General features: G+C 46.9%; 2 protein-coding genes across 2 annotated transcripts; both read right to left on the reverse strand.

The window, feature by feature from the left end:
• Window positions 940-4,396, reverse strand: LOC8084073 (aspartic proteinase nepenthesin-1). Its single transcript, XM_002462914.2, has one exon. The coding sequence runs from the start codon at window positions 3,662-3,664 to the stop codon at window positions 2,318-2,320; it is 1,347 nt and encodes a 448-aa protein (XP_002462959.1). The 5' UTR covers window positions 3,665-4,396; the 3' UTR covers window positions 940-2,317.
• On the reverse strand, window positions 6,339-8,134 carry LOC8084074 (aspartic proteinase nepenthesin-1). Its single transcript, XM_002462915.2, has one exon. It carries the CDS (start codon window positions 8,071-8,073, stop codon window positions 6,736-6,738), a length of 1,338 nt encoding a protein of 445 aa, XP_002462960.1. The 5' UTR covers window positions 8,074-8,134; the 3' UTR covers window positions 6,339-6,735.

A 12,272-nucleotide genomic window follows, 5' to 3' on the forward strand; every position in this document is an offset into this window, starting at 1 on the left:
AGTAGCCAACGGCGGCCGCCTTCCTCTGGGCGTCCGGCCGGAGACGCTCCGCCGCTGCATCCATCGACGAAAGCGTGTGAGTTCATGCATCTCTTCCATCGATCGCTCCCTTTCAATCTTGGAACCACGTACGTAAGTGCTGTTTCTGATTTTCTCTGTAGATCCGCGTGCTACGTTATCTTGCTTGTCTTTGTCTATCTGGTTGATGCTAAACTGTTTCAATTTAGATCCATACTGTTTTTTTTTTTTAAGATAGATCCATACTGATTAACTGTGTCTGCGAGAATGCCAAGTTAACCAAATACTTTAGTGCAAGAATTCTATTCCGTCCTTTCCAAATTATAAGTCGATTCAACTTTTTTGTACATAGATTTGACTTAGACTTAGCAAAATTGATGTACCAAAAAATTTAAATTAACTTATAATTTGGAAGTGGAGGGAGTAATTAGCAAATCTCTGATTACCTAGGCCTTGTTTAGTTCGCGAAATAAAAAGTTTTCGACTACTATAGCACTTTCGTTTGTTTGTAGTAAATATTATCCAATTATGGTGATTTACAGACAAACTGTGTAAATAGTTTTTGTTTTCGTCTATATTTAATGTTTCATGCATGTGCCGCAAGATTTGATGTGACGGGAAATCTTGAAAACTTTTTGGTTTTTGGGGTGAACTAAACAAGGCCCTAGCTGTAGAACCCATAATTAACCACCAACAATTTGTGCCTAATCATTAGGTTTTGGGGTACTTTTTTCTTGCTTTTCTTTTGGAAGTTGGAAATAAAGGCTGACCGAATCTTATGCATCATACGTATCTGTGAATCTTATGCATCATACATCTTTGTGAGTTCATTGAATTGTTACGGAAGTTGTTCTACAATGCACTTAATAATTAATCATTCGTTCATATATGTACTGCTTTGTGTAAATAGCAAAATGTGGACTGGAGACTAATCAGCTGTATTTCAAAGTAATGAATTTAGATTGGTTTGGTGCCCTGTTATATATGTTCAGTCCCTCCAACATTTTTTTTATACCTGCCACTTGTTTTTTTTCAAAATCTAATAATTAGGTTATGCATGAGGAGTGAGTTATTCCACTATAAATTCATAGGATGATGTCATTATGCACCACCTCATATAACAACACAGCCTAAATCTCTCTTATGTATCGTAGGCACATGTCTAGCATGGTGCAACCAGACTTTCCCAGGCTCATACCATTTGGTGCCCGAAGAGACTATGTCACATCACATGGGCCAGAAATGTTGAGAATTATTTAGCGCAGAATAATCTCAGAGACACAATTGTCTCAGGCTCCAACTGCAGTAAACAGGAGAAGGCACTGGCTCTGTTTTATATCCGCCGCCATCTGAACGAAGATTTCAAAAACGAGTATATGCTCGAACGGGATCCACTTGTTGTATGGCAATCTTTGAAGGATCACTTTGATAGGATGAAGGCGGTAGAGCTACCAGGAGCGAAGTTGGACTGGGACCGCCTGCATTTCAGCAATTTTGACTCTGTGACTGCATATGATTCGGCTCTACGACGCATAGTCTCTCAACTGAAGCTGTGTGACAAAGAAATCACAGATGAAGAAATGATCGAGAAGACTTTGTCGACCTTCCCGCCAAGTCAGCGTATCCGCCACCTGGTGCATAGGATGGCAAACTATGGCAAATACTCGGAGCTGATTTTCGCGTTATTGCAGGAGGAGAGAGCCAGTCAGGACGTCATGACAAACCAAAATGTCGAACCAGCCCAGAGGGTGTCTTTCAAAAGGAAGAGAAGACGGGGTCAGAGTGGAAGGTTGAATTGAGTGGCATAGCGTCTCTTAGCACGGGACCTATGACAGCAACTAGGTTGCAGATTAGGGAGGTTAAGAATTATATTATATCGTTTGGTCATCTGTCCTTGTCGGACCTATGTATTCTTCAGTAGTCATCGATTTCATGTTTGCTTGTTGAACCCCCATTGCATGTATCGAATGTCTCACTCATGTAAGTGTTAAGCTACATCTGGAATGCTCGGTTGACAGTTCTGAACAAATCTCATTTTTCAATAGTTGAATGCCAGATCAATGTAGGCTACTTCAGTCATCGATTCCATCTTTGCTTGTCAAAACCCATATATCGATTGTCTCGTTCATGTATTTTTCAAGGCACATTTGGACTATTCGGTAAAGCATTCCGAACAAATTGCAGTTTCCAAAAATGGAATTAGAGTGTTTGGTTAACAATCCACTGTATAAAAAAACCATGAATCCTGTGCTGCACATACTTATATTAGTAACTGTATATATGTACAAGTATCGTCTCGTCAAAGAGTGCTGCACTTGGCCGGAGCAAACGACAGCATCTCGTTCCGGACGTCGTAGAGGATGTGCATGTTCTGCTGCTGGTAGTTTCCGAACGTGCTCATGGCGCCGTCCGTCTGGTTCCGCATGGCCAGGCACCAGACGCCGGAGCCCGAGATCATGTAGCTGTCCGCGGGGAGCACCATGTCCGCGCCGTCAAAGTGGAGGGTCATGCTCGGCATGGCCGGTGGCGCCGACGTCGGAGTCGGCAGCGCGTAGCACAGGTCGAGCCCCGTGGAGTCCGACCCGTCGATGGCGGGCAGCGTCACCAGGGACTGCACCGCGGCGCGGACCTGCTGGTACGCGGCGTTGACCAGCGAGGTGATGGTCGTGCCGGAGTCGATGATGAGGCCGCCTGTGCCGTCGGCTTTCAGGGAGAAGGCGTCTGGAGAGATGGACAGCGCCTTCGCGCCGAGGGATATGCCGGTGAGGTTGAGGTAGTAGTAGGTGCTCATGGGCGCCTTGGCCGGGCTAGCGACGAACGGCGTGGAGCGGACGCCGGTGCCGTTGAGCGCCGCCGACGGGCCGAGGAGGAGCGTGCTGGTGCTGTTAGTGTCCTGGAACGGCGTGAGGCAGTAGGAGAACCTGCCGGCGCCGAGCTGCGAGACGAGCGACAGGCTGCCCCTGCCCAGGCCGACGAGCCCCGCCGAGCCGTTCCAGTCGCTGCTGCTGGCGTTGCTGCAGCCGAAGGCGATGCCGGGGACGCGGGCCTGGTCGGCGGCCGCCGAGCCGAAGGTGAAGGTCTCGGAGCCCTGCACGCCCGCCGTCCACCCGGTGCCGTACGTCTGGTTGTACATGCAGGCGCACCCGGGCGGCGGCGCCTTCCCCGCCAGCACCCCCGCGCACATGCTCAGGGAGCTGTTGCAGGGGAGCACGCCGAACGTGGTGGAGCTCGCCGGGTTGTAGAGCGGCGCCGGCTGCGCGAAGCACTGGTCGCCGCTGCAGGGCGCGCACTGCGTCCAGATGAGGTCGCTGCCCGTGTCGGCGATGGCCGGGTACGACAGCGGCGGCGTGCCGATGGACAGCGTCATCAGGTACTCCCCGCCGTTGGGCAGGTCCTTGCGGGTGCGCGCGGACACCGTGGTGCCGTCGGACTCGGCGAGCTCGCGGCCGAACAACGACCGGGACTGCTGCCGGTGCATGTCGCGGCGCAGTGCGTCGCGCACGAACTCGGGCGCGGTAATGTCGGGGTCGGAGTGGATGCGCGTGAGCCCAACGCGGACGCTGGCGGCGCCGGAGGCAAGCGTCGCGCAGACCACCAGGAAGACGAGCACGGCGAGCGATGCCATTTGTGAAGTCGATGACGACATTGATCTAGTGATGGCAAGCTAGGAGCATGCAATGCAAGATGTGGTGGCTGGGATGATTATGGATGCAAGAATGGAATGGCATCGAGAAATGTGATCAGCTTCATATAAGGCGACCATGGATGGACTGTGGCTTTGCTTGCTCTAAGCTAGCCTCGCCTCCTCTAGTACCAGGTCAGAGCCGCCATCTTGTGCCGGTCTCAGCTGGTGAGTTGCCGGGAAGAGATGAAACAGTCTGCAGCGCTAGCAATTTGTTGTCGTGCTCACGCCAAGAAGGTGTCGCCTACGGTTGTATGGGCGCTGAATTTTTAAGGGATTAGGTGACCTATTTGTTCGGCGTGTGGGCAATAAGTGTTCAAACAGGGCTCTACTAAATTGAACGGGGCCTGTGGTCGTTGGATAATTGTTAGGCACTTTTTGAGGAAGCAGCAGCCGCCGTCGTGGTCCAAAAGCAGGTCAGATGCAGGAAATTGACTGAATCAGAAGAACGTAGGCGAAGAACCGTGTGCAGGCATCGACTGCAAATTTTCCACCTCTGTTGGTACTAAATGAGATCATCAGCAGCATTGGGAACATATGGAGAATTGGAGATGAAGAAAAAGAAGATGAGGGATGCAATAAAGTAAATTAAAGTAAAGTAGGATGTAGGATGAATGTTTTAAAGAAAACAGCCGTTGTTTAGTGATTTTTTTTATTTATTTCTATTCCATGTAAATGTACTACTCTACGGTATATACTACCTTATCGTTCTCCAAACATTACCATTGGCCCTTTTTTTTCATGTCATGGCACGTGTGGTGTGACCACATAGGCTGTCCGCTGTCATGCTGAGGCCAGGCATGACAAAGTACTTCTAGGGTAGGCGTACAAATCGAGTTCTATCTCTGAATTAGTTGATCTAAAAAATCTAATGCAACCACAGTAGTTGTTCCTGGTGATCTCTCAACCTAATTTGCTTCGCCAAGAATAAAACTAATGGACGTATCAACATGCAAATGATACATGAGAAACTTCCTGTTAACATCGTGCGATTCTGTTATATGTTCCTCAAATGAGCAATCACCTGACTCAGGAACATGGCCCCGCACCATCCAAGATGAGCTCCTACACTTTATCCCTGACTTCCACTCCATGTGTGTTGGCATGATTAGCCCAATGGCGAACAACATCACTGAGTTCGGCATCACTCATCTTACCCACTTTGGAACCCTCGCCAAGTTCTTTGGCTACTCCACCTATAGGTACCAGTCATCTCACGAGTGCTACATGGTGGACACCCCACAACAACTAGAGGGGCCTCCAGAGCACTACATGTACCTTTGCGAACAGGACAAACACCTCAGGGCTCAACAAGCGTGCCTCGAAATGGAGAGGCGCCAACTTGCTGAGCAACAAGGAAGAATTAGATGATCATAGTTTTGCTTAGGTCGAAGGTCATCGAGGGTTACTTGACATAGAGAAGGGAATATGTTTTAATGGGCACTACTCAAGATAAGAAGGTGCATTGATGTGGATTTACAATGGTCATGCCACTATTGTAGAGCACACCACCGAGGAACATCTTATCGAGAGGGATGATATGATGCAAGAGGGTTTTAAAGAAAAAGTTATGACCAAGACATCCAAGGATGGTGATATGTTGGTTAGGCTTATGCCATGAGCTCAGCTGTGTTGGAGTTTGGCTGAATAAATAGGATGGGCTAATCCATGTAACTGAGCTCTAAACACCCATAAATGGTAACAAAATTACTATTTACTTAATGGAGTAAGCTGAGTAAGGAGGGTCATGGTCCATCTTGGCCTCAACTAAAGCTTCACACATGGGCTTGGGCTTCCTAGGCTGACCTGAGGTAGAAGGCAGGTTTTACAAGGATTTAACAAAAAGTTTAATACGATTGACTTTAGATAACATTTTTATTTCAACAAAAACATTATGACATATATTTATATTGATAATATTGTTATACTATTTTCTTTTATAAAAAGTGCCACTACACATGTAATTCTTGATAAGACAATTCAATATCTTGAGCCACGAAGGAGGTTAGTGCACACCAAAAATTGACTATGGTATCCCTAGTTTTTGAGATTTGTAACTCCTAGGGCCCAGTTTTAGATCTCACTTTAAACTATACGCTATCTTAAGCATTGTGCGGAATCCTTACATGACAGTTTTGATAAACAGTGTACAATATGCACAAGAGTTGGAGTTTAAATTTGAGAACAAAAAATTGCAGAAACAAGGTATCAACTAAATACATCTAGGACGCACACGTAACGTAAGCAGTTTTCGCTTCGAAACTGAAAATTCTTGCCTTGAGGGTCAAGACCAAGCACACTGTAGAGTTTGATTTATGGATTCAGAATCTATTGTAATTTGTCTTTCTTTCTTCATCATCTTCTTTTCTTCTTTTTGTTTCTTGAGCCTTTGCTTCTGGTTGCTCCTCTTGTAAAACTTGAGTTTTCTTTAAAATAAATTCATGTAGGGGCTTTCAAGCTCCTCCAGTTTCGTCAAAAAAAAGTGAGAGAGAGAGAGAGAGAGAGAGAGAGAGGAATATGGACATCATGGATGAAATAATATATAAAGCATGTGATAAGTTTATTACAATTGGATAGAGATTATAAAGTATTTATATGGATATTGTGTTAGAAGATAAACAGAGAGGACACGCAAAGATAAATAATTTGGTTTCTTGTAGGTATTGAAAATGAACTTGTAAATGAAGAATAAAATCCTGACAAAAAAATGAAGTACATCGAGCCCAAAGGAAAAAAAAAAGTATCTCCTGCTTTACAACACAACTCTAGTAAACGTCCTAGAAATTTCTTTTCCCTGAAACAAAAAATAAACATAAAACTAAACCACAGCTAGACTGTCACAAGGGAAATAGCACTGCGCCCAGCCGAGACGAGTCAATGCTTATGTATCTATATTCCTTGTGGTAGTCTAGTTCGAATTTCAGATTTGAATTGGAACAGATTTTGAATAGATTTCTCGATCGACAGCCCATTATTATATACACATATATAACCTATATATGCACACACATATTTGCAATTCTGTAAAGCTCTGATCAGAGCGTGCTGCACTTGGCCGGAGCAAACGTCAATGTCTCCTGCCCAACGTCGTAGAGGATGTGCATGTTCTGCTGCTGGTAGTTGCCGAGAATGCTTACCCCGCCATCGGTCTGGTTCTGCATGGCCAGGCACCACAAGTTGGAGTCCAACATCATATAGCTGTCCGCCGGGAGCACCATGTCCGCGCCGTCGAAGTGGAGCGTCATGCTCGGCATGGTCGGCGGCGCCGACGTTGAGGACGGCAGCTCGAAGCACAGGTCGAGCCCCGTGGCTGCCGACCCGCCGTCTGTCGTGGGCAGCGTCACCAGGGAGACGACCGCGGCGCGGACCTGCTGGTACGCCGTGTTGCCCAGCAATGTGATGGTGGTGCCAGAGTCGATGATGAACCCGCCGGTGCCGTCCGCCTTCAGCGACAAGGCGGTGGTCGGGATGGACAGTGCCGTCGTGCCGAGGGATATGCCGGTGAGGTTGAGATAGTAGTAGGTGCTCATGGGCGCATCGGAAGGGCTGGCGACGAAAGGCGTGGAGCTGACGCCGCCGGTGTCGTTGAGCGATGCCGACGGCCCGAGGAGGAGCGTGCTGGTGCTGTTGGTGTCCTGGTACGGCGTGAGGCAGTAGGAGAACTTGGGGACGCCGAGCTGGGAGACGAGCGACAGGCTCCCCCTGCCCAGCCCGACGAGGCCGGACGCCGACGAGGTGTTGAAGCCGCCGCTCGCGTTGCTGCATCCGAAGGCGATGCCCGGGACGCCGGTCTGGTTCGCCGGCGTGGACGACCCGAAGGTGAACGTCTCGGACCCCTGGTAGACAGACGTCCACCCGCTGCCGTACGTCATGTTGTACATGCAGGTGCACCCCGGCGGCGGGGTCGTCCCGGCCAGCGCCGCCGCGCACATGCTCAGCGAGCTGTTGCACGGGAGCACGGCGAACGTGGTGGAGCTGGACGGGTTGTACAGCGGCGTCGGCTGCTGGAAGCACTGGGAGCTGCAGGGCGCGCACTGCGTCCAGATGAGGTCGCTGCCCGTGTCGGCGATGGCCTGGTAGGACACCGGAGGCGTGCCGATGGCCAGCGTCATCAGGTACTCCCCGGCGGTGGGCGAGATCTGGGTCGGCGCGGACACCGTAGTGCCGTTGGACGACGACGCGGCGAGCTGCCGGGCGTTGTGCCGGTGCATGTCGCGGCGCAGGGCGTCGCGGACGAACTGGGACGCGGTCACGCTGGGGTCGGCGTGGATGCGCGTGAGCTCCACGCGGACGGCCGCGGCATTGGAGGCAAGCGCTGCGCAGACGAGGGAAACGAGAACGGCAAGGGAAGCCATTTGCGTCGGCGATGACATGCAAAGCAATATGCAAGCTGCAGGAGTATATACAAGAATGGCGTTGGAACGTTGGCGTAATCGCGTTTATTTATATTGCTAGTGAGATCATATCATGGGTTGCGACCGTGGCGGCTAGCTCTAACAGGACCGTAATGTTGACCTGGTCAGAGCACGGCACCATTGTGCCGGTATGATTTGGTGAATGATTTTTTTTTTTTTTTGAGGAAATTGGTGAATGAATTTGCCTGGAAGAGCCGAAGCAGTTTGCGACTCGGCTTTACGTTGTCCTGTGGCCACTGTTGTCGCTGTGGACATCAACACGGTGGCGTCTACCGGTTTCATGGGCGTTGAATTTCAAAGTGATTAGCCGATTAGGAGTGGAATTTGGTCGCCATCCAGGCCAAAAAAAAGTCATGCCTGGACGACTGATCGCCAAGTACACACAGGTGTGTCTGTGTCAACAATTCTCAGCCGACCACGGCAAGCTAATAAGACGCTGGACGGCCCCTTGCAAGAAAGCTCTGTGCGCCCAGATGAACCTACCGGGGACGACATTAGGACGCGATCACAAATTCTCCACACATTCCCGAATTTGAACGTCATTAGGACGTGAACTGTGACCGCGCCTGAAATATTATCCTGTCGTCGTTTGTGAAGATGATCGCTCACCGACCACGACCATCAGGCCAGCACGGCGGCGAAGGGTGAGGAGAAATCAAGGAAGCAGCCTACTATGTACATGTTTTATATATGAAAAAAAAGGTTGTGTAATTAAGGGGCGAAAAGCTTAGTCAACAATTGGACACTTCTTAATCATGCTGCTCCTGCTCCTTCTCCTGCTCTTCCTCGCGGCGGACGTGGATGGACTCGTCCAAGCCCAAAGTGCATGAGGACCTTGGATTGACACAGCGGCCACCGGAGCTCCAAGCAGTGCGCAATCCGTCATGCTGCGGTCATCCACGCTCAGCCTTGACCGCGCCGAGATGGCCATCGCAGCAGCGGCGGGCCATTCGTTGCACGCCGCCGGAGAGGACGACATCGCGGCAGCGGGCCTCTCGTTGGAGGCCCCCGGGAGAGGCCCGCCGGAGCAGGCGGGGGATGAGGGGACATCGATGATCAACGCCCACGATGAACGCAAACAAAACTTCAGTAGCTAGTTATTTCTTTTGACATACAAAACGTCCATCTTAGCAGTCTAGAGTCCACTATTATTTGTAATTAAAGTTCAATAGCACAAGAATTATGATATCTACGTCAGCGAGACATCATCCACTACGAATACAATCTCCACGATTATGCTAATAAATCTATACATATATTATATCATGTTCATGCATTTTCAACATCATACATATAAATTTCTCCTTTATATCCGCGACAACATACGGGAATTCTCCTTGTTAACATGAACACCCGATGACCACCACTCCAGCAGAAAAACAATGACAATCGATACGAACACAACTATTCTAATTTCAAGTCAACATAAAACACATTATAATATGATGATTATGAATACATTGTAGGTTGACAAAACTTATGTCCACAACAGTTCATGTAATTCTGTAGCATAACAAAAGCACCTTGTCAGCAGGAAAACCCACAAAATGCGAAAAATAAGTTGACATCGGTTATCCTTGCCTGGTGATATGGTGATATAATATAATACTGTTCTGACCGTAGGTAGAGAGAAAACAAAGTTAGCCCTCATGTAAGCAACTGTGCACATTGGACTCTATGGTATTTATCAATAGAAAGATAGACACTCTATGGTATTTATAAATAGCAAAGTAGGCACAGTTAATCGTTTGATGCACATAGGTCATCAGAAACTTAATTTATCCAAGGTAGAGGACCAACACCCCACCGTGCCGCACATACGTAGTCCTAGTGACGCTTCTATGTAGTCAGACGATAACATCCACTAATTATATAGATAATGAGAGCTTACTAGCAAGTAAGCACCAAAATGAATACATAAAGATTCAAATAAATTTAAGCTAGGCACCATAAGATAGAGCATGGTTTTTAGAAAAAGAAATTGTGACACCAGTTTCATAAATTTTCGAGGTGAAGCAAACATTCTATAAATTTTCTAAGATTAAATCAAATTTGAGGAATTTTAATTGCATTATTTCCTAGTAACAACATTTATATAATTTTTTTAAAAAAAATATTTTTAAGATTTTTGGATAGTTTTTTTTTTAAATCTAGTATGATTTATATCCTAAACATTCAACTTAGTCTAATTGACCCTTTGACGTGGAGCAACATCAGTAAAACCGCCATCAGAATCACTCAAGGTAAAAAAAACAATGATTTTAAAAGTTAAGAGGATTTAAAAAACTAATTTTATAGTTTAGGAAGAAAAGTCAGAAGGCCGGGATAGTTGAGGGGGTAAATAGAAGTTTTTCCTATTTTATCTTCGGTTACATCGTCTCAAAATAAGCATATTAACTCTTCACCTATCTATATGGACTAAAATAAGTTTTTTATGAGATCCGGCAAATATCGAGATTGACAAAGTCACCGCATGCATCTCGCTGTCGATGGACATGTCACCAACCACTGGAAGCATAGTGCCATTAAATCCTAGAGTGAATCCAGGAAAATACAAGCATCCGTGTCAAGTCGAGTAGGTTTTACCACAAAGAACCCAACCAGCATGATCAGTTCACGACTAAAACAAGTTTTATGTATAGACTAAAATAGCTTTACTAGCCACTAAAAAATATTTAGTTGATCCAACAATCTAGATTATAGTAGTGATTGCAGAAATAATAAACAGATCAAGATCACTTGGTTCTTTGAATAATCGGGTTTTGCCGAGTTGATTCTAACAGGCAGTTGGTGGGAACGAAGGAATTTCGTCTATGGTGAGACAATCCAATCAACAATGAGAAGTGCATTATCCATTGTGACTTTGACAACGAACTATCAATGAGCTCTTAAGAAGAACGCCAAACAGAAAGAGGGTTAGAAGAAGCCGCGAAAGAAACTTTTTGCTTTTGAATATAGATACTAGCTATAAATCAGAGATGGGTTTCGAAGGCAGTAGAGGATAGAGGAGCCATGAAAGACTCGTCTGGTTGATTCATAGCTGAATCCTAGTGTTATTTTGATCATATCGTGGATGCCCCAACAACAGAGGTATATGCTTTTAGAAAAGAACTCTTAGTCCAATATATTGGCCGCCAGCGACTCATTATTCATTTTAACTGTTAGAGGTTGTGGATATGATGAAGCAAGGAGGGTTTTCGGAAACAAGTGCACCAATATATGATGATTGTATGGAGCTATGGTAGGATTTTAGTTCAATCTCTACATATCATTGTAATAGAGATATTAATATAGTAGCGCACAACTTAGTTAGTTTAGTCATTCAGTGAAAGAATTCTTATCTTTAGGTCGATGAGTCCCTAGCTTTATTACCGAACCTGGTAAATGATGTAACCTTGTTTTCACTTTTGAGATCAATAAAGTGTTTATTTTTGGGTCAATACACCTCCTAGCTTTATTATCGAAGCGACGAAGCCTTAGTAAATGATGTAACCTTGTTTTGACTTTTTGAGATCAATAAAGTGTGCCAGATTATATGTACATTCATAAAAACACAAAAAAGAACTCAAAGATGAAGTTGTTCCTCTGGCTAGCTTTCAGACGGAGGCACTGGACAGCGGACCGCAGGCGCCGTTACGGCTTGGACGCACACGCCAACTGCCTTCTCTGTGACCAAGAGCCGGAGACCATCGACCACATCGTCATCACCTGTTCATACGCCAAGCAAATATGGTGGAACATCAGGGCAGCACTAAATGAGACAAGTGCGTTGAGGCATTGTGACAACGTCCTGGAATGGTGGGAGGTTTGGCGCAGCCTCTGGGTGGGCGAATACAAGCAAGGAGCAGACTCCATCTTTGCTCTAGTGGCATGGGAGATCTGGAAAGAGAGGAATGCTCGGCTTTTCTGCGGCACAGTGACACAACCCTTGCAGCTGCTGGCCTCCATCAGGCACCAAGCCCAACTCTGGGTGCAAGCCGGTGCCAAGGGTCTTGGGAGTTTATTGCAGCGAGTAGTACAGTAGCAATATTAGAACTGGGGTTGGGCTGGTTTTTCCTGATTCATGTACTGATTCCGACCGCAGTGTAAAACCTTACCCTTTCTCTTAATACAAAAACGCGCAAACCTTTTGCGTGATCGGAGAAAAAAAAACACAA

Source organism: Sorghum bicolor, chromosome 2 (assembly GCF_000003195.3).
Source record: "Sorghum bicolor cultivar BTx623 chromosome 2, Sorghum_bicolor_NCBIv3, whole genome shotgun sequence".
NCBI lineage: Eukaryota > Viridiplantae > Streptophyta > Magnoliopsida > Poales > Poaceae > Sorghum > Sorghum bicolor.